Source organism: Pogonomyrmex barbatus, unplaced genomic scaffold, assembly GCF_055798465.1.
Source record: "Pogonomyrmex barbatus isolate J1 unplaced genomic scaffold, ASM5579846v1 scaffold2, whole genome shotgun sequence".
Lineage (NCBI taxonomy): Eukaryota > Metazoa > Arthropoda > Insecta > Hymenoptera > Formicidae > Pogonomyrmex > Pogonomyrmex barbatus.
Window position 1 is genome coordinate 15167064 of NW_028297116.1, and position 24581 is coordinate 15191644.

Below are 24581 nucleotides of genomic sequence, written 5' to 3' on the forward strand. Positions count from 1 at the left end.
GTTAATATAATTTGTTATTTAAAAGTTTAATATTTTTGTAGTTAAATATAAATATAACAAATGATATCAATTTAAAAAATAGTAAGCTTCCCTGCTGGGAAGCTCACTGCGTTCATCTGGATTAATAATGTCAGAAGCGAGAAAACATATGAAAATTCTTGCAAAATACAATAACAGTATTTCTTAAAATAACAATTTGCAATTAATAGGAAAGACTTATAAAATATCAAAAACACTCTTTTTTCTTTGATAATCAGTATTAATTATCATCAGTATATAAATTATCATAATCTAAAAATGAAATATACCTAATTAAGAATAAAACAATTCAATTTCAGATATATAGATATCTATTTAATATAGGAAAGTTAATAAGTTGAAAACGATCAAAAAGAATGTAGATTTAAATAAATTTGTTAATAATTAAGAATGATAGATATGATATCGATGGAAATGTGTTTGACTTACTAAGAAAAATATCGTGACTTCGATTTGGCATCGATTTGATTTCTTTTGAGATATGTTATTAAACACGAAAATCTAAAAAACACATTTTTTTATATATGCTCATTTTGAATTTTAAGAAATAAAACATTGCTCCAAAATTAGTCATCAAATTTTTTTTAAGCATATATTGGAAAAACCATTATATATAAGATATTAAAAAAAATTAGATATAAATTATAAGTTAATTTAGATTATAAATTATTTTAAATAAAAGTTGTATGATATTTAATTCTTCGTAACTATATATTTAGATTTTTTGACATTTCTTTGAACCGTTTTTATAACTTTTATTAATTCTGTTTCTATATACGTATATAATTTTATTTTATGTTTTCATTCTAGTACTTATTAATTTATATTATCATTTGCTATGATAATTAAAGACGATTTACTAAGTCGAAACATTCCATTAATTTTGATTGTTAAATAAATTTATTTCAATTTACATTCTTTTGCTCATTGTTCACTTCTCTTTTACTTTTCTTCTATATTACTTTGCAACTACAAATTATTAGTTTATTTGTTTTTAAATATTTATTAATTAACAAAGCAATAAAGGAAAAAGATTTATAAATCTGTTTGATAACTTACTGTTATCATAATGTTTTTCTTTTAAAAAAGAATATGAAAAGATTATGAAAAAGATAAACTTTTATTGAAGATTCCTTTCAAAAAGCGGAAAAGATATGCGCATATCTTTTTCGCTTTTCATGTGTGTGTATATACATATACATATAAAAAGATATGGATATATGTGTATATCTGTTTTCGAAAAATGATTATCAAAATTTAAAGTAATTAGTCAAAGATTTTTCCCCATTGTCGGAAAGATTTATTCAAGAGTCGGAATTTTTTGGCTCAAAATCAAAGAAGTAATCGTAATCTTAAAGATACATTAATACTTTTAAATTAAGAATGAAATTAAAAATATTCTTTATTTACACACATTTTAATAGAAATATTATACAAATACTTCTATTTAATTTATGCAAGAATATCAATGAAAGTCACAGACTTATAATAAAAAGTTATTGTTATCAATTTTTTTGTTTTGCAACTTAATTTTCTTGGAAAAAGAAATTTATAGAGATTTAAAATGATTTTATTTTTCTCGAAATTCTTGAATCTCAATTTAATAGATCATATTATATATTTAATGAAATGATACATTTATTACATACGATTAAAAGAACTTCTGTGATTTATTATTTATAATTATAATATTTATAGGTCGAGCCTTTCATTCTCAGATCTTACTTTCCAAAGTGAAATATACATTGTTGATTGAGAATCTGTCAAACGAAGATATAATGAAAACAAGTGAGTTTCGCGCTTGACTCGATAATAATCGAGCATGAGATAGGAAAAGACAACACTTGCTTGACATGATTTTTCATTCAGGTCGCAGATGTTAAACGAAGGAGTGAGTATTCTTTGAAGAGACCTTAATCACGTATTTCTTTCGTTATCAAGTTTTTATGAAAGAAGTATATGTATTTCTAAATTACACATCCTTATAAATCATTACGCTTCTACTGATTATCCTAATCGAGAGAGTACATTTCACATGAAAATATTAATAGATGTATTTATTTATATGATAAAGACAGATTCAATATATAAATATCCGTATTGATTATGTAGTATTTTTTTACTATATATATATTTATCAATATATTTGCGAAAATAAGAACTAGCTAATTTACTAGAATATTAGATATATAATTGTTAAGATGGCTTGGAAAGCGTTTATCAATGTTTGAACAAATAAATATTCTTCAAGTATAACTGAAGAAACACTTAATTTGCAGTATCAAATATGAAATTCTCATGCACTTGTTATCTAAAAATTAAAAGATGCATTTTTAAAATTAAACCCGCTTAAATATAAGTGAGATGCATTCATTAAAAATATTAAATGCATTTTGGCTAAATCTCACTTTGAGGTCAGCTTGTATGCAATACCTTTTATTATGGTATGCTGACATGTCCAGTTTACTTCAATTTCATTCTGTGAATACAAACGCGAAACCTATTGTTTGTGGAGATGGATCGTCGACATTTGATTATATAACTGAATACGTGGGAGTAATGAACGTTTCACTTTTTATAGGGATAGTCTAATCTAAAGCATTGAAAAATACGTATTTTTCACAAGTTTTTTTTTTTTAAACTATACTAGACTTTTGAATATGTTGTATATGTTTTTCATATTTATTTGACTGATTACACAAATATACTTTTTTTATTACAAAATAGATATACTTTCTTTGTACTGCAATAAAATATATATGCTTTGTAAAAGAAAATATATTGCTGGCATCCTCGATTTTTTGCTTTTCATTAATCTGAAAATGAAACAAAAAATAGAAAAAGATTTACAATTAGTATGAACTAGAGAGAAAAAAAAAATATGGAAAATTTTCAAAAATTTTTTTCTTATCGTTTTTATTTTTATTATATCATTCAGAAGTAACGATATTCAAAGCTACAAATTCAAACGTTACAATTTGTGTTGCTAATGTTGTGTAACTAATGTTATAATTTATATTTTTAAGCATACGAAACTTTACTGTACATTAAAAAAAATGATAACATAAATGATAACACAAATACAACAGACAATTAACATCACAATGAATTCGAAATTGTAAATTTGTTAAACAGCGATAAACTTGAGAACATATATAAATAAATAGCAAAAAAAGCAATTTTTTAAAATTAATTGTAATATCGATTTAGATGTTGTATTGATGAAAAATTTTGATAAACATTGATAAACAAATTAATAAATAGTTAGATCATGTAAAATTTAATATTCTATGTTAAATATTACATGATCTAAAGATTAATCAATTAATTGAGGTTACTAAAATGTCATGTGGCGCTAATAATAATATGAATATTAATAACAGGAACACTGCGATATCGCGTGATACTTAAATGGTTAATGTCATGTGTAAAAATCGACGAAAGCGCCATAAAATAATCAAGTTCAAGATCGCGGAAAGTTCCACTTTCTGCAAATTACTTTTATGAAATTACAGTTCCATGTGATTTACAAGAGAAGTATGAAAGAAAAGTGAAAGGTCGAATGACACTTTGTTTCGACATTCGCTTTTATCGCCATCGTTTTTGCCACTTAGAAGATAAAACTTTTTAATTATCCATATATGACAAATTTTTTTCGTTTTAAGTATTTCCTAATTTTTAGCTTATATAATTTTTTATTTGCTTGACTGATCATATATATAGCAGATACATAAAATGTAAATATGTAGAAAATAATAGGTTAATATGTTAATACTTCGTTAATATTTCATTTAAGAAATAGAGGAATTTTACGATCCCGACAACATGTTGATTTATTTTTATTGTTTGATTATTCCGCTTATCGGTTAGAATTATTTCATTTTTCTGTAAAAGCGATGTCAGCTATAGCGATAAATCTCAGCTTACAATTAGTCATAACATGTTCTCACATACTTTTATATGCATCTTTTACGTCATATATCATTCTATCATATTGTTTCTTAAATTTATTTAACACAATACATTTGTAAATATACACTTACAAATCACAATTTTTAGAATATACATACAGGATGTCTCGAAATTCAAAAATAATAAGACTACAGCATGAAAGTTCGTGAAAAATTAAATAATAAAAATGCCATCTTTTTTACAAAGTAATATATTTTATAAAGTAGTTTGTTGGTAGTTTGTTAAGTATAAATATTTAAGATATAACCAATCATAAACGTAATTAATTAAAAAGTCATCCGTGTGTCATGTGTGCAATGATATATCGAACTTTGCGATCACCGATACTAAATAAAACTAATTGTCACTTGTAAGCATACTACCGCACAGATGATTTTTAATTAATATTTTATGATTAGTTATAACTTAAATTTATAAAAAATTATTAAAAAAACTTTTTATGAATAAAAAAATAGCGTGTACTTTTATTATTTAATTTTTCACGAATTTTCGTGCTATAGTCTTATTATTCTAAAATTTCAAAACACTGTATTTTGAACATCTTTATCAATTGAGAATTACAACAGTTAATAATCTTATCTCTAATTAGACGATAATAAATCTGTTAAGTACATAGCTGTAAGATACAGTGCTGTAAGATATTCGACACAAAGTGAGATAAATTCTCGTGTTGCGACAATAGTGCAATAAAATATTGAAATGAATAAAGTTGTAAAAAAGGAATGGAAAGAAAAGGAATGGAAAGAAATTCCATCTAACAAAGACAGATAGGTAAAGGATATTATTCATTATCTGCACAGGTGCAATTTCTGTTCATTCATCGAGAAAACGATCCTGTTATGGTAGCGTATTTAATGCCTTTAACAGAAAATTGTGCAAATGTGAACTGGACACTGGACTGTGAACACGTTTTTGATGAAGAAATCTAATACAAATAATATTGTATAAAAATAAAATCTTTTTATTAACTTACACGTGAATTGCCGCTGCGTGAATTATACTAATAATTTGTTTGATGTTAAAAGAATTTAAAGAATTCGAATTATAGATAACGCACTCATAAATTTACTAATTTAATAAATTTATGAAATTCATTTACTTTTTGTTTCTATTATGATAATAATATTATTGCATATACGTACTTATTTATATAATTATTATTATATTAGTTAGAAAGCCGGATATGCTCTGAGAAAATTGTTCGAACATCCAACTTACTCTGCAGAAATATAGAGTTTTTGTCGCGCGGAAGTCATGAGTTCACGATGATTCAACGATTACCTATTCAGACAGCGTGAACGATGTTGCGCGGATGCTTTTAAAATTAAAGGAAAGTTTGGCGAGAGAGAGAGAGAGAGAGAGAGAGAGAGAGAGAGGGAGAGGAAGGAAGGAAGAGAAATGTATAATGTCAGAGCACACCTTTGTCTACCCGACCAATATCTGCTGCATCTATTTCTCGGTATAGCTTCTCTTCGAAGTCGTAACATTGTTTTCCAGCACTGCCGTTCTTCGGCATTGCAACATCGTATTGTATTAATTTAAGTTTATAGCTCACGTGAATTGCAACAGTCAATATCGCAGAAATAAATATTATGCAACTGTACATTCTTTGCATAAATCGACAAGTCACTTGATTTTTGAATTTGTACTAATCGATTAAATAATTTCGTTTAATCGATTAAACACCTACCTTATGATGAAAGTTTTAAATTTAATAATAAAAGCCAATCTCTTCAAACGTAAATATCATTTAAAGAAAATTTAATTCAGAAATCTGGAAGATGCAAGTAAGTTTAATCAGAGTCTCGTAGAAAGAAATACTTATTAAGTCTGACTTATCAGGCTTGTGCACTTCGATAAAATATTTCGAGACATCTTACATATGAGCTTATCATCATCATAAGCATTTGTCAATAAATCATAATCTACATCGAAAGACATATCATAAATATCTGATTGAACGGAATCACTTGAAAAACGCAACATTATCCATCGTCAATTAAAATTCAACGAGACGCGCATGCAAATCGACGCGACAGCAGCCGACAGCAATGATCGATCCAATGCGAATGCAATATATTATTAAATATCTTTACGCGCGTTTTCTAGCCGGAAGCATAGTTTCTCGTGCCCCGATAGGCTCTCAATGTCTCTGCGATCTTCTCTGCCATTCTTTCTTCGAAGCACCGATGGTTTCTCCTCTTTTCTTTGAGTTCTGCATAGAAATTTCTCCTGTGAAAACTTTTCAGCGTATCGTGACGCTTTCGCATATTTTTGGAACAAAGAGAATATTTTGTTCGATAAATTTGCAACTTAAAATTGTGAAATAGTTTTGATCAATGAAGATATTAGTCAAGTGATATCTTTACCAAAGTACCCACATTTCATCATAATTTTTGAAATGCATCGCCATTCGATTTTATAAGATGTAAATCACTTTCCTAAATCAGTGAAATCTGCAGAATTCGTTTTACATTCGCTACCTCTTATTAAATTAAGTGCATTTTCCTGCAAGCAAAAAAGATATAGATGTCGCTTATATGGCGCGTGCAAAGAGATTTCTATATCTCTTACATGGAACATAAGAGTCACACATTACGATGAAAATAATCAACGGCAAATATTTATATTTCTTCCAGAAGGTATATTGTCGAAAGAGAGAAGCGTCATAATTATATTTCTATTTCTTTATCTGATTATTTTTACAAGAATGAAAAATTTCGTTAATGTTTTATTGACTCGCTTTCAGAAAACATTGCATTACATAACAAACAGAGATTAAATTTTTATTATAAAAAAATTTATTAGAAGTGATTAGAATTAATTGTAAATCGTGATTCTTCGTTCAAACTTAATTTCAGATATACATAATTATCAGATATACATAATTTCATCTATGCAACGTATATTTTATTAACAATTCTAATATTTAATTTAATAAATATTAATTTACAACTTAATTTTAATTTATATAACTTCAAACATTTTTTCATCAAATGGTTATATTATTATTTCTACGTTCTGTAGTCAAGTGGCACGATCGAATGGCATAATTAGTTAGTATTCATATAATTTGTTTAATAACAAATGTTTGATAAATATGTTCAAAGTACATTTATAACAAATGATCATTATTAATTGATTTAAAAATGAGTTGAACAATATTGCTTCTTGAGATAACAGAGACTATCATTATAAAAAATTATTTAAATTTTGTATTATATATCTCTCATATAAATAAATGAGAGAATTAAATAGAATAGAAAATGAAAAAAAGATAAAAGAATTAGAAGTTTAAGAACTTAAGCTTGTTTGTATAAGAGACAATTTGGAAAAGTTATTGCAATATTTCTTTTATAATATAGGTACAATTTTCTGAGTTTTATTTAACTTAAACAAGTACTGCAATAAAAAAAAAAGACAAAAATCTGATTCAAAAAGCGTCAAGTAAATTTTCGAACATTATTTCTAAAATTTTGTATCAATATTTTTCATTATGAAAGAATAAATTATAGTATTATTAATTAAAAGAAAAATTTATATTATAACATACTATTTTGTAGAATAAAATATAATAACAATTTTTTTTTTAAATAAAATGACTGTAATCTAGCGTATGTGTAAAGATACGATAGGTCATGTTTAAAATAAACTTGGCTTCTGTTATCGCAAGTATGTGAACACGCGTGATTAAAAAACACAGGTAATATTTCAAGTTCAAGCGCAGCAAAATTGCATAAAATGATGGCGTTCTACGCAACTTGACTATCTATACGCTAATCGCCGAGATAAGCGAAGCTCACATTTTCATGTTTCAGAAATGGCTGCATTAATTCAGTTCTAATAGGCTCAATTGATAACTGAAATTTAAATTATATGTGAGTAAGAAATATTTTTAATCTCGCTCTCCGTGCCCTACGAATGGAGATATCATAAACACAAAATTCAAATTGGTAAATTTTAAAAAGTCCACATTATCGTTGGCAAGGACTTAATTTTCCTAGTTTCGATATCAGCGGATAACATTATCTTTAAACAACTTGCTTGCAGCACTTATTATTTAAAATCTTTAAAGAAGTCTTAAAGAAGTCTTTAAAAAAAAAAACAAATTAACATTGATAAAGTTTAGAAATTATAAATTATATAAGAAAAGTTATACAGTGTGATATGATATGGTACACTTTTAACTCATTTTTAATAAAAATAATAATAAAATAATATATATATATATAATATAAAATAATATATTATTGTATATATTTATTATTGCATCAATATTAATAAAAATAAATGGTAATAATATATATAGATTCATTATTATATCAAATTATTTAAATTAAATTAAACAAAATAATTTAAATTATTAAATTTTATAAAAGATGTAATTCAATATAGTTCAATTCTAATAATTCGTCAATCATATACTAATCCCATTAACGCACGTTTTGAATTGTAGATATCGTCAAGATGGAAATATATGACTTTTTTATTAATAATACTTTTTTTTATTAATAATGTTACTAAAGAATTACACATTTACATATATACAATTTGATATCTTCATATCTGTAATCCTATTTATACCTATTTGGTTGTATTTCCATATAATTCCATATGTTAATGTTACTCGTTACATTACGTAATGTTATTTTTTATGTTGTTAATGTTGTTTTTTCAAAAACAACACAAAGTACACGTACTTGATATCATTTTTTTTTCTTTTTATAAAAAAATTTTATACTATAATAAATATTTACATTAAAATTCTCTAATGAATCACATCGATGATGAAAAGGTCAATTAGTTATCTCGCCGAAATGGCTTCCCTAAAACTGAAAAACAACTGCGATAATAATAAACGCTTCCTCCAATTTTCTTCAGAGAATTAACAGCTTTAAAGACAGAAATTATCCACCGGCAACAATCTTAACTCATCAGTGACGAAAGTGAATCCCTAATAACGTCACCGCAACACAATGATTCGGAAAGTGAAAAAGCAGACGATCGCTGCGAGGAAGAAGGAAACTGGCGCACCCATTTCCTGAATCGGCCGAAGAAAACTGGAACTTCATACGTAGAAAAACCATAAGTGCGCAATCGTCAGTCAGCTGATGACGAAAGTAGATCATTTGTGTCGCTCTACCTGGAATATCTTCATCTCCTAAGAACAAACGTCGGCGAGAAATCGTAGCTTCGTTAAGAAGCAAACATACGATACGTGATCTTACACAAAAATTAAGTATAATTTACTGCGACTACTGAATGTGCTGAAAGTGGATTATAGCAATGTCATTATATACAGATATTTCAATTTGCAAAATTGGAAAAAGCAAATAGTGTAAATAAGCCTAAATTCTAGATCGGATTTATCGGATATTTCACGCGAAGCAATTTGAGCCTTTTAAATAAAATCTAATAGAGTTCTATCTAGGGATATTCATTTCTACAATATATAAATAAAATTTTTAAATCCTACAATATTCATTTTTTTCTCATTCGTTTCACTTCTGTTAAATATTCATCTGGTGTTTTAACAATTAGCTTTTTCTCTTCCGTGTCTAACGAATAAAATTTTCCAGAATTATTTATTTTTTATTCTCAGTTACAATTCATCTTCATCCCAGACTGCCGAGACTGTATTCTGTAATCAAATTAATCCAGTCTCATGACTTGATCTACATGGTGACTTGGTCTACATTGCTTGATCTGCTAAAAAAAGCTCTGTTGAAATCTCAAAAGCATAGTATCAGTCGATAGGGGAATATCGCTCACTGACGAATTCTTTCGATTCTTCCTCCACCAACTTTCATTCTCCGATCTCAGAGGAGAGCCTATGCTATGGCATATGTGGCACAATGACGTGGTTTCACGCGCTGTAAATTATCCGTGTGCGGCCATTCATACCACGACTTGTGCTTTGCTTTCCGAAACTTCAATAGACTGCCGGTTTGTAATGCTGACAAGGAGAAATTATGAGACTATTACGCGTGACTATGTCCAGCGCTACACAATCGCGTGGTGACAGTGACTTTCGTTCATCGTAACATTGAACAGGAGGGAAGGTCGCATATCCGCGATCATTAGCATTCGGGAAAAGATGCGGAAGCACATGCGTATCAACGCGCTAATCGCCCGTCGACTTCCATCTGTCTTCAGGAAATAACGCACTTGAATTACCGGAAACAGGCGAAGGAAGTCGAAACTCGCTGAAAAATTTTAATAGTTTCTCATCTCAAGGAAGAGAAATTTTCAGTTAATTAATGTAGAATCTTCTCACGATTTGCATTGTTAACATTGATTTTACAACATATTGATTTTTCCAGCTGTTCAGAAAGCTCTATTTATTTTATCAAATTTTGATCTATTTATACCTTCAATATATTTAGGATGTATATGTTTTAAATACTTTTATGTATACTCTTATTCTTGTATCGCGTATAATAAATTCAATTGAAAAAAAAAAAATAATTTAGTGGTACTAAGCGATACAAGAAAAAGTGTAAGTAAAGTATAAAAGTTTATTAAAGCACTTACAGCCTTATTCTTAACAAGTTTACTATCCTTATTTGTTTAATTTTTTTAATTCTAAAATTGAATTGATTATTTACGTTTTAGTAATATTTTTCTTTTTAGTTGCTACGTTCGGTTACTATGTTGCTGATGTTTGCTACAAAACGTATGTTATTTTGATATTTTCAGAGAAAGGCGGTCAAAAAATTTTCTCTCTGGCTTTCTATCTGACTCGTATTCATCAGAATTATATATCTCACATCAGTATATAATAATAATAATAATAATATATGTAAAAATAATATATGTATAGTTACATTTCTGAAGAGAAAACCAAATCTTATCGATTGTGTATTCTCTTTATTCTCTTTGTTATAACAAGTAAACAAAAAATAAATACAAAGTGTACAAAATTGTCAATAAAAAAAATCTTTTTGACTAAACTAAGCATGTAATTAGCATGATAGAATTTTATTAATTTATAATAGCAAAATATAAAGATAAGCTGAGTAATCAGATTATTCCTGCAATAATTTCGATCATAGGTGAAAACTTTGAGCGAACATGGCTCCAGCAGGACGGCAAGATTATGGTAGGAACATTCGCAATTATTTGAGTATAGTTTTTTTTTTAATCGTTGACTAAACAGAAGAGGAAGAATCGCCTGATTATTTTCTGTAGGGTTATTTAAAAAGTAAAATATAAGACGAAATCACGAAGTTTATCGCATGAAAGAAAGCCATTGAAAAAATGCTGCGTTTATTTCTAATAATTAAAAATACCATGTCATTTTTTCGAATAACATATTATCAAACGATAAATGGAGGACACTTTGAATAATTACTCTAATATTTAAACATCAGCAGAATATGTGCTAAGTTAATTGTCATATCTTGATCAAAAATCAGTTTTTATTTTTATGTCCTCATCGCGATCTTGCTTTTATTGGCTAAATCATTCTCCGATATTGCCTTCGTTCGCTGAATAATTATCCGATCTTGCCTTTGTTGGTCGGATTATCTGCTGATCTTGCCTTCATTGTCTGAATCAATCACCAATCTTGCCTTCATTGGCTATAAATCCGTCGATTTTGCCTTCGTTGGTTAGATATTTTACATAAAGCTTCGATAATTTCGAAACGACTAATTTAGTGAATGAAAGTGAATAAAGTGAATAAAGTGAATAAAATAATAATGTTCTAAATAATAATGTTTCTGAAAAAATTTCGAAAAGCGCTATAAAAATGTGTAATAAGAATAAAGAATGCGCTATAAAGAATACGTATAAAATATCTCATGAACTATTAACTTTTTAATAACTATATTTTTATATCCAGCTATAACAATAATTAGAGGAATTATATAATAAAAAATATATAAGTCTATCTAAAAGAATGACTATTAGAAAAAAATCTGGAATAGGGTTCCATTCCAATCATGTTATTGATATATAATTTATAACTTCTCGAAACCTTACAACTTTTGTCTGAAATGTTTTTCTGTAGTGTTTATATTTTTCAAGATATTTGCCTGCATCATTTAAGATGGATCACTTTTTGTGTGTGTGTGTGTGTGTGTGTGTGTGTGTGTGTGTGTGTGTGTGTTATATATATATATATATATATATATATATATATATATATATATATATAGTGTATACATATATACAATTTTGCGAGCGTATATGCACATTAATGTATAAGAATAGAGTAATAAAATACAAACACGTGAACAAGTAATATTAAGTAATATTAAGTATAAATCATATTACTTTGCATATTTTTTTATAGACATTTCGTCAGCTTATCAGCTAATCAGCTTATATGTTATGTCCATGCACTTACATAAGTTTGTATGCGACGAGCTTAAGTGAGTCTTCTTTCGTTAGGCCCCAGGTCAAATAACGGTCAGCCGCGTATTCCACTTGGCCAACCTGCTCGCACCTCGATTAACGGCGCCGACTCACAATTTCAGCATTGATGAAAATTTGAGAATGATCCTCACGAAGTGTTATCCTCCCTGAGAAAGGGTGAATTTCGATGAAGAAAAAAATTTCGATTTAGCATCGCTTTCTCAAAAACTTGAAGTTATCAGTGTATTGTAGGAAGAACGATAATCAAGTATAATTATTTATCACCATATATATCCTTTAAATAAATGTCATAAAAATTCGTGACTATTATCCTAATTTAAAAAGCGGTAATTGGCGAAATTGAAAATGTCTTATGCCCTGTTTAACAATACTTGGAAATCAAAGTTTATTTTTATTTTATAAGTATTAATCTAGCTATTTCTAAATTATAGAATAACATAACATGTACCTCTTAAACTGTGTGTTTAACTGTGTGTTAAACTGTGTGATAATTTGTACATTTGATAATTTTTTTATCTCTTCTACTTCTTTACCGCTATTTTGTTTCAAATGGAAAAGATAATAACAAGGAATAAATAAAACGGAAAGCAGGAATATCCGGAAGTGCCGCGCGTGCCGTTCGCCATTCGTGTTGAATACACGGCGGTTGCGTATGCAACTTTCGCCGAAACTGATTCCACTGACCCACTGTAACCGCCAATTCAGCGGGTTAATACAAACGATTACTAGACTCCGTGAAATTTAATTGAAACTATCAAGTGATGTGGTAAACTACAGAAATTATTAAGTGGCAAAGCGATCTTTGATCCACATTTCTGACTTTCTCGCAAAAGTAACACAACTGAAAATTAAAATTAGTGCTGATGATACTGTAATATTGTATAACAAAAATTTGCAGGATTGTTTATTTATCACCAATGATGCTAATTCTGACATAATATAGCTATTATCAGATAATGAAATATATATATATAATTTAGATTAATATATAATTGTAGTTTTCTACGACATATTTGATAATAAGATGTCTTTATGATTTTAGTTACAAATATCTTTATATATGTTTTACCTTATTAAATTAGTACATATGTTCTTTTTTATATAAAAAAATTATTTTATAGGAAATAAATCTATAAAAGTCTATATAGAAAAAGACTATAGAGAAAAACACAGATGTTATTCTGAATCTCCAAAATGTATCTCGTAATGGTACAACACGTGCAGCCTTGACACACACACACACACACACACACACATGCAACCATACAATGTCTGCGTACAATATAATTCATATCGCGTAATTCATTCTAAACGTCCTCGTCAGCTTTACCTCATTTCCGCATTTAGTTACTTCCAATATAACCGTAGCTTTGAATTATGAAAGCAATGATTCACAAAATTGCGTTCCCTGTTCACAATAAATTACTCTATAAACTGTACTCGCGAATTACGCATCATTTATTAACCGGCCCGATGCTATTTATCAATTGAGAATTCGTGGGAAATGTTTAAAATTAAACTAGTTATTTAACTAGTGTATAATAGAAGAAATACGGACATATGGACATTTCTCGATCAAGACAAGTCCGTGACGCTTGATAATTTTTTTTAATTTCAACACACATCAAATTTCAAATAACAGTACCTAATTAATGATGAGAATAAATATTTTCTTAATCTAAAAGTTTGAAAAAAAATTGTTAGTTGCCAGAAATCCTATTTTGACTGAGAAGTGCTTACAATACATATTTCTATGCTTACGTTTCGATCTGCATATAAACGAGTTTTGTTTTTAGCATATAAACGAGTTTTGTTTTTAGCATATAAACGAGTTTGTTGTATCTTGTTTTTTACTATTTATGTTCGAACATTACAATTGGTAATACAAAATAGAATAAAAATGAGTATAAAAATGTTTGTAATTAAATAAATATATAATTTTTTTTATTTTTTTTTTTATTTATTAACAATAATACAGATTTATCAATTAAATTAAACATTTTTCGATCAATACAACTTTTAGATTAAATGTTCATTGACAGAGACGTCCCGATCATCTCACGAAGAAACTTCCGTTATCAACATAGAATCCGCTAACACTGTAAACGAATTCTTGCGGGAGAATTGAACGGGTTCCGTTAACTTTGGTACGATGCGACGCGTTCTGTTGATTCAAACGGGAATCATTATTATTTCCTACGCACTCGAAGGACGCTGTCTTGCCATCGCTAACCCACTTATGAATAACAGTAACAGGCGAAAGGATCCGAAGTATGCCGAAAAATTTGTATGGTGTAATAATATGAGTTTCTCCCACGTTACTCCCTTGTCGCAAAAAAAAAAAAAAAAAAAAATTAGAGACGACCGTGAAAACATCGTATGGGTTTTCATTGCGAAACTGCTTCCTGAATCGCGTCACAATGATGTGATTTTTGACGCCTCGTTTGCCGCCAAGGAAAGTGCAAGTTACGCTTCGCCGAATGCAAATTCTTTTTCCAGTAATTGCGCATAATTTTCCAGTACCTTTCGCAGAGATATCTTCGTTGGACGATTAATCGCGGTTTTCACTGAATAATCTCAAAATAATTACGCTTATATGTAATAAGCATATTTTTTGCAAAATTATCTTTAGAGATTTATTATGAATTCGTCAATGATATTTTATACTTGAATATACCAATGCTAATGAAAACAGAAATTTTATAATTCGTATCCTGTAATGTTAATATGACATTATATTAGTTATATTATTATAATGATATATATAACAACATGATACGTATACAAATTTAGATATATATCTTAAATATATTTTAAATTAATATCACGGGATACGAATGTCATAAAATTTCTGTTTTCATTGGTGTATTCAAACGCAAGATATCATTGATGAACACATAATAAATCCCTAAGATTTTGCAAAATATGCTTATTACATATAAGCATTCATTTTGAGATTATCTAATTAAAAACTGTGCTTAATATATATATATAATAAAAAAATAATCGAGTGTTTGATTCGAAATGGTACAATGGCCGTGTGCCGGCCATTGTAAAGCGGGTCAAACTGGGCAGAAAAGTCCTCTCATTTGCAATTTTTCGCAATTAATAATTAGTTAATAAAAATTGCCGAATAAGCGTGTATCTGCCCGGCCCACTGACAAATATCAGGTGTATAACAAGTGGTATAACAGGCGTGATCACCTACGTTACGCGCATTTGCATTGGTAGGAGTGCAACGCGAAATGTTTGGAGGTATGCATCATAAGTAGATATTCTATCATTTGATGTTTTCACCACCACACGTCTAAACATCTTATCGCGCGAATGCATGTTATGTTGGGCGGTTGCATCTCGCTGCATCGCGCTGGCATTCACCGAACAAATACGCGCTCATTTTTAATAATTAATAATTAATAACTTATTATTAAATGTGAAAATATGAAAAATGAGAGATACAAATATTTTCTCATTTTACTCCGTTTTTTTTCCATATCTCGCTTATAATTGTATATTCTTGAAATAAACATAATATCTAAATATATTAAATTGTTATATTGTACATGTTTCTAATATCTTAATTTTATGATTGCAGGTAACGATACCAAAGAATACAAAATAGCATGCTAAATCAAGGCAGAGTAGCGTCATGTCGCATCTTCCTATTGTGCGGTTTCCTAATCAGTTCGACATGGATTGTAGTCGGTATGTGTACTTTAAAACAATTTATCACGTAGAAAATGTACCAATTTATTCGTCCTTCTTTACACGTGTGAAACACGTTTGATAATAGAATTATTTCATGAATAGAATTATTTTCATGCGTTAAAACAAGATTTTATATATCATAAAAATAATGTAAATACTAAGATAAGGCATGCAAAAAAATTATGTAACAAAAGCACATAATAATAATAATAATAGGGAAAAAAATATTATCACTTATATAATATAGAGGAAGATTACAATGAGATGAAATCACAACTTCATAACGATGCAAATTTTATGGCAGGTTTTAAGTTGAAAAATAGAGCGTGGCTCATTGAGTACAACCTCATAACCTCTTTTTATCGAGAAAGTATTTAGGATTTGCATGCGATACGATTGATTATATCTATGAGAAATTGTGTGACTTCCCTAAGCAACAGGTTATATACTATTCCGAGCGTAACGGAGAAATTGCATGTTTTCGAAATAAGATGTGCGCGTGTTGTAACATAATGTCTTTCATACTTTATGAGAATGATCGACATACTTCATCCAAACAATTCTCCAAGATAAGTAAGTGATGGCTTGTAATTAATCGCAGTTTGAAAAATTGTAAGACATTTCCTTCCATATATTTCCGTTTCTTTCCGTATCCTTTCGAAACAATCCGAAAATGAATTGTATCATGTCTATTTATTATAATATTTGCTTTCTAGAAAATTTGTAATATGTCTTAAATGATGAAGAAAAAAATTCTCCTCTTTTTATATCAATTATTTTTACACCATTTCATCTAATTTCAAATTTGATGGCTCTCCAAATATTTATTCTTTACGCAACAAAAGTTGTATGTAATTTTTCAAGAAATTTCTTTACGTTATTTTTATTTTTTACGTATTTTATATTGCCATTCCAAAGTGTTTGTAACTCTAAAGCTACAAACGAAAAAGTATTAATTTAAACGTGATTATAATTTAATATTTATATTAATAAACTATATACATAAAAAAATTATATATATATAATTTAAATTCGTAATTATTATTTACGTGTTTATCCTTAAAGAAGATACCGATGTTTACCCAGGCAAACTTGTAGTCATTCGTGAGCTCGTTATTCGTAAAGTTCGCTTCGGCGGAACTTGCAATTACCACTTCCGCCTATCATATTCATTTTTCTGCAACGCGGATGCTATCCGTAAAAATTAAAAAATTAACTTCGTGCGAATCGGATTACGCAACGTGTGCAAATGTTCTGTCAAAAACGAAAGACTATTGTAATTCTGGCTGCACGAGCGGAAGCGATATTGCGGTATTTGCCTCGCTTTCAATCGTTCGCGGTTTAGACAATCGTTTTTTTTCTTCCGATTTTTACAGGAAATCCCATTCGGTATAGAACAAGGCGAGAAGCAGAATTAGCATCAACCAATTGGACTGCACTAGCGGATGAATGGATCGCAGCAAAAGCCAGAGCCGCGGAAAAAATGGATGTTGCTCTGCTTCCATTTAACGAGAGATTTCGACAATTACCGCCCACCGCGGAGACCTTTGTCATCAATGGCACAAGTCCAGAACAATTGGAACGGGTAAGAGAATTTTTTTTATTCGCATTTACACTCTCGAGACACGAGCAAAGTTACATCCGTATATTTTAACCGGAAATTCATCTGTCATTGTCGATTGCGTGAAATTCTTTATTATCAATCAGAAACTTTCTCTGGCAAACTGGTAGAAGCGCCATGAGAAATTGTTCATTCTTTTTAAATAAAATTATATAAAAAAACTTCTATCAATAATATATCATATTGGCTTCGCGTTTTAGACATTCCATTATAAATTATTTTTAAAAAATATTAGAGATGATTGTATTATTGAAATTATATATATTTTAATCATTTATCTTGTTTACAAATTTATAATATTTTTTGTAATTTTCGTATGAGATAAAATTTATAAATATTATTTCGTAAATATATTTACAAATTAAAAAGATTTATAAAATTTACCAGCCTAAATATCGTTTTCTATACAAAAGTTTTCTTTTTCTTTATTATGCAATAAGTTTTTTTATTATACTTTACTTATAATATTTTTAATTTGTATTTTTCTCTTCGTATTATTTTATTATAATTTTTGTAATTTTCTTACAAAAATAAAGACTCAGAAAAATGAAAAGGATTACTATATATCTTATAAATATTACACTTTTGTAAATTACATAAGTTTGGTAATTTACATTAACGATACGATTACATTGTTCAATCTATTTCTACTTCGCGTGTATAATTATGTGTGCGCAATCAGAAAACATATCCAAAGCACTCGATTAATATGAAAAGCATCTATTCTCATATTACATCAATTCGACTTATTCCATAAATAGAAATATATTGTTCCACAAAATTATCATCAAACCGAACAAACAAAATCGAAAAAAATTGATGAAGGATACTTAGACGAAATGAGAAAAAAATATATATCGGCTATAAAAATATTTTATTTCATTTACAAATTACTGTGTTTTTATAACTAGGAACAAAAAATTCGCCTAATCGATGTATTTCACCCGCACGTTCACTTTAATTAATCACGTGCGTTTCTCTTTAATATACGTAATTAACGTGGAAAAGTAGTCATCAACTGCAAGTATTTGCAGCGTATCGCCAATGTGTATCATATGATTAATATATTAGGAAATTATTATAAAATTGTTAAATTAATGGGTGAAAAAGTACGATGGTTCGATTGAGTCAGTCTTAAAAAACGTATTGTTGCAAATGAAAAAATTTCGCAAGAACGTTTATTTTAGTAAAATTTAATTGTCGTTGATGCCGCGATTGCGTTTCATCGACCTCGTCTTCTTTTCTACCTTTTATTTTTCTTTTTTCTCCTTCTTCTTCTTTCTGCTTTCTGACATCCGATGGTGGGCATGACGATGTCGCCGCTACTCTCACTTTCAGTGTCAAAATACTTTCACCAAGGCGGCCACCGACGGACGCTGTGGCGAATGCGAGTATGTACCTTCTATCCTTCCTATTCATGTGTTTACACGCATACAGTGCGTAATACAGTGTCAATGACTTTCGCACGCGAAAGTCGCGCGCGATCATCGATACCATTCGTCACCGCTTGCGTAAAAGAAATCGCCGGTGGGCATACGAACGCGCGCGAAATTCCCTTCGATCTCGAAAGAAGTGCACATTTGATTATCACAAGATCACGATCGCAGAAAGAAAGTTGCGCGACCAAGCCTCACGAAAAGTAACATGAAACACACACACACACACACACACACACACGCGCGCGCGCGCGCGCGCGCGCGCTTTTATATGTTTATGCATATACCACTTTATTTTAAGTCACCTTACTAAATATTGCGGTATGAAAGATGCACTCTAATCAATTTTCAACTGATGTACATATAGATTTAATTGCAGTTAAATTATTCGCGAATGCTATGGGATATGGAAACGGTTCAGCCGAGTGGACATCTGTCCGGATTTGTGGACAAAGCTCTAAAGCTACTAGATCTACGGCAAGTAATGATGGAGGTTGAAACATCTGTAATGTCCAAGGTTTCTTGCACTGCTTGCAAAATCGGCGCTGGTTTACTGCAGCATTACATAAAAAACGGCAAGAGCGACGAGGAGATTATGGCGAGCATTTATCAATTTTGTGTGTCGCTTAACATACAAAGCGCCCGAGTTTGCCACGGAGTCACTTTACTCTTTGGGGTAAAATCTTGATATGTATTTACTCTGTATCAGTCATTGAAAAAAAATTATTACATATTTTTGTAATAATATATTATATATTATATAAAATATATATTTTTCTTTAACAACAGAGATATATACATATACAGTATGTCTGTGTGTGTGTGTGTGTGTGTGTGTGTGTGTGTGTGTGTGTGTGTGTGTGTGTGTGGTGTGTATGTGTGTGTGTGTGTACATAGATGTATGTTTTTATTAAATAAAGATTAAAGCTGACAAATCTACATCGTAGGGAGAGGTGATTTATGTGCTGAAGCAAGTGAACATGGGTCCGGCGCAGATCTGCAGTTTCGTGATCGGCGATGCGTGCGATGATGCATACAACCCGTTGCACGAGTGGGAGGTGGCCTTCCCACCGGTCAAGAAGCCCCCGATCAAGCCGCCAATTCCGCCGCAGGAAGGCGCGCCGACATTCAAGGTCTTACATATTTCCGACACGCATTACGATCCATACTATCAAGAGGGTGCGAACGCCGAATGCAACGAGCCTCTCTGCTGTCGGCTGACGAACGGCGCTCCGTTGACCGCTTCAGCCGCCGCCGGACGATGGGGCGATTACAGAAAGTGCGACACGCCCAAGAGAACGATCGACCATATGCTCAAGCACATCGCCGACACACATTCGGTGAGCAGCACGTGCACGATTAAACGAAATTAAATTCACGTCGTTACGTCAAACGTCAAAGAAACATGATGAAAAAGAGCGGGAAATATTGCAAGCCAACCTTGCATGTTTGAAACCAATCTTTAGCTGTGTGTTCCGGTCGACGAGAAATGATTTTATTATGACATAAAATGCGAATTTGCATATTAATAATATTCCCTGCGAGATGAAAGAAAATTACTATCTCCGCATGGAAGGAACGGTTTTGTTTAAATAACTAAAAAGTTGGCTATATACATCTGAAAATAATTTTGTTAAACCGTTCAAACAATTATGTAGAATTGCATAATTTAAGATGATATTATTTCGTCAAAATTCAATCAAAAATCTTTTGATATTCTAGATCAATCAGCTTGAGCGTCCTATAATTATTTTGATAGTTCAGTATAATTATTTTCAGATCTGTGTCTATCCAAATTTTTACGTGCTTTAGCAAAACCGTTCTTTCCATGCAAGCTTTATAGATTTGTCAATTATTCTTATAATAATTGTTTAATTTCTTCGTTCCATCTCGAGAAAAAGAGAAAATTTCTATTGTTTAAAAAAAAATTGCAGGATATCGATTATATTTTGTGGACGGGCGATTTGCCACCCCATGACGTATGGAATCAAACACGAGAAGAAAATCTAAAAGTTTTGCGTGACACGGTCACGCAAATGGTGGAGATGTTTCCTGGCATACCGATATTTCCGGCTCTAGGAAACCACGAGAGCGCACCGGTCAACAGGTACATCCGCTGCGTTCATATAGATAAATTCGCTTTCACTTTTCTAGAAAATATCACTTCAGATTACGATTCATTTATGATATATCCTATCCTAGACCTCATCTAGACATAAGACAGAGTGTTTTCTCTTAAGAGATTCTATCACATAGAATAGATTTTAAATTTAAGAGATGAAAGTTGTATCATATATAAAATAAAATACGAGAGAAAGGGAAAGGAGAAATAACTGAATCGTCATCAAATATTCCTTACGCGGTAATTAAATTAAATTTTACATTATTGATTGTGGTAAAAGACTTTACTTTAGGAAATAGCGAACATTCGACAATTTGTAATGTAATGTGGAAAAATTTTTATCTTCGTATCACTGCCTCTATAATAAACGGAAATAAATTTATTTTGATGCACAAATATGTAAATCATATGCAAATATTAAATGAAAAATTAAAAAAAAGAACCACGTATTTTTAATCACGTATTTTAGATTATATCTTTATATTTTTATAATCTTACTAAAATGAGTATCCATTGTGCCGTTTCTTTTAGTTTTCCTCCACCCTTTGTGCCTCAAGAAAATAGTATTTCATGGTTGTACGATGAACTCGATAAGCACTGGCGACGTTGGCTGCCAGCTGGTGTGTCTCATACCGTCCGTCGCGGCGCCTTCTATTCAGTCCTAGTTCGACCAGGTTTTAGGATTTTGTCTGTAAATATGAATTATTGCAACAATAAGAACTGGTGGCTGCTAATCAACAGTACAGATCCGGTCAGCGAGCTGCAGTGGCTCGTATACGAGCTGCAAGGTGCCGAGATCAATGGTGAGAAAGTACATATTATTGGCCACATCCCACCCGGACATTCAGATTGTTTAAAGGTGTGGTCAAGGAATTATTATCATATAATCAATCGGTTCGTACTTGATCATTTGCGATTTGCCGGATCGAACTCTATCGCATTAGATGACAAATGCTCTCCTTCCGTCTTTACATAGCTATGAATCAACGATCACAGCACAATTCTTCGGGCACACACATTATGACGAGTTCCAGATATTCTATGATACATCAGACCTTGGTAGAGCACTCAGCATCGCCTACGTCGGTCCCTCGGTCTCGCCATACTATGATCTCAATCCCGGTTACAGGATATATTACGTCGATGGAGATCATTCCAAGACTACAAGAGTAAGTAAAATAACATAATTACACACAGCACAAGCACAATCGGAATATACTGAGAACGTTCCTATGAATTTTCATGTTTTGGATATGTCTTGAGCGTTATTCATTATTTTCTATCTAACACGCATGACTTATGATTCCAGATGGTCGTCGATCATGAAAGCTGGGTCATGAATCTAAAGGAGGCGAATCTTTATGATTACCCGATCTGGCATAAGATGTATAGCGCACGGCAAGCCTACCAAATGCCGTCGCTTTTGCCAAAGGACTGGGATGCGCTGATCGACAAGATGACTAACGAGCCAGCTCTATTTGATCTTTATTATAAGTAATATTCGCATTACGCATATGATGATCAATGCCATAATTTTATAAAAGAATGTATAATCGGAAATCTTGTAACATTGTAACGTATTAATAGAAAAATTTCTTATTATGCATAATAACATACTTGTATTTATTATAAATTTTAACGAATGGAAGAAAAGATGTAAGTGAAAATGCTTCATGACATCTTAGGAAGGGAAACTAAGATTCTGTATCCTTGAGAAAAGTAATACAACATATTTGCTTTTGCAGACATTACTACAAGAACTCTCCGGTGCGACCGGCTTGCAACGATGAGTGTCGTAAGAGATTACTCTGTGATTTGCGCAGCGGAAGAAGTCATGATCGAAAAGCGTTATGCCAGAGTCTGGAGGCGAGGATTGACGACGAGACAAGAACAGGCTGGCGTGCTTGGATCTACAAAGGACTCGCATTATCGTACGTAAAGGATTTGTGGTTCCAAATTCATTCCGGTAACGTTACAACTAATGAAGTTGATTAATCGACTATTCCAAGTACATCGCAATTATCCCATATACATCATCTCAAAAACAGATCCACAATTGTTTCTTAATCCTTATAGTTTGAAACTTTTTTTTACTTATAAAGAAAATAAACTTATTTTAAACATATAATTTTTTCATGATGTGTAATTAAAAAGTCTGCTTTTTTATTTCATACATCATGTTTTTCACAAGTAGCTGTGCATTTACAATATTTTAAAAAACGAACTCAAATAATTATGAAATTGAAAAAACTGTAATGATTTATGACAATACAAAAATTTCTACAGAGATGATCGAGTCTGTGACATCTAACAATATTACAGTTTTATAATAAAAATTAAAATTATTAACAATTAATTAATAATAATTATTGAGAAAGGGTTGTTTAAAATATTGGAAATAAATGTAGATACAAATAACACAGCTTGTAACTGCGACATGTTAATGAAATGCAAAAAAATATTAACAATGTATACGCATTAACAATATTCTGATAACAAAATTGCTGTAGACTGATTAATTAGTATATTAATACGTTAATCAATATATATATATATATATATATATATATATATATATATATATCACTTAAGAATGTGTCATATGCATGTATTCCGTAATTCTACAATGTCAAAGATATGACTAAATATCAATTTTTTTATATACATAAAAGAAGTTAATTAAATTTTTTCTTTATATTAATTATATTTTTCATATTATTTTAGCATAGCTTGTTAAAAATAATTTTAAAAGTGTAGTTAAAGTCTACATAGAATAATTAATGTTGAATACATTTTTTCTTATTTCAACAATGATTGAAATAATATCATTAATAGTACTAAATATTATTTTCATAATTTTATTAATTAATAAATTTTTATTAATTAATTTAATTAAGATATATACTTTATTAAACGGTATTATTTCTGAGAAAGAGAAAATAAGATTCTTTCTATTTTACAAATAATCACACAAATATTAATTAAAATAAAAATTGATTACCCATAAAAATTTAATTGCTCTTTTCCGTTTTTTTGCTTGTGTTTTATTAAATTTAATTTTATTAAATAGTATATTATAAGAATAACAGTTATATTGTTATATTGTACAACGTTTTATCTTCTCTTTTTCTCTTATTAATTAGCATAAGAATTTATAGTAATATCGGTAACAGATTTTAAGATCGCAAATAGATAACCGCTCAATAATATATATTTAACAACTTGTCAATTCACTCCTTATTCAACAGCTTCAGAAATCTAATGAATAAACGTCGACCAATTGCATTTATAATAGCAGCAA

General features: G+C 29.9%; 1 protein-coding gene and 1 long non-coding RNA gene across 6 annotated transcripts in view; one reads left to right on the top strand and one right to left on the bottom strand.

Annotated features, from left to right (window-relative positions):
- Positions 1–24581, top strand: part of LOC105428626 (sphingomyelin phosphodiesterase) — a 34502-nt gene that overhangs the window by 7337 nt on the left and 2584 nt on the right. For all 5 annotated transcript variants that reach the window (XM_089075842.1, XM_089075841.1, XM_089075843.1 and 2 more), the window contains exons 2-10: positions 15989–16098; positions 17478–17686; positions 19538–19834; positions 20106–20498; positions 21093–21265; positions 21812–22174; positions 22257–22449; positions 22590–22774; positions 23026–23211. In XM_089075842.1, the coding sequence (XP_088931968.1) occupies positions 16017–16098; positions 17478–17686; positions 19538–19834; positions 20106–20498; positions 21093–21265; positions 21812–22174; positions 22257–22449; positions 22590–22774; positions 23026–23211 (2081 nt within the window). In that variant the 5' untranslated portion in view covers positions 15989–16016. The remainder of the gene's footprint in view (positions 1–15988; positions 16099–17477; positions 17687–19537; positions 19835–20105; positions 20499–21092; positions 21266–21811; positions 22175–22256; positions 22450–22589; positions 22775–23025; positions 23212–24581) is intronic.
- Positions 21508–21921, bottom strand: LOC148936701 (uncharacterized). The gene is made up of 2 exons (XR_016138985.1): positions 21779–21921; positions 21508–21638 (listed from the first exon to the last, which is right to left on the bottom strand). It is a non-coding gene; the product is annotated as an uncharacterized LOC148936701 (long non-coding RNA).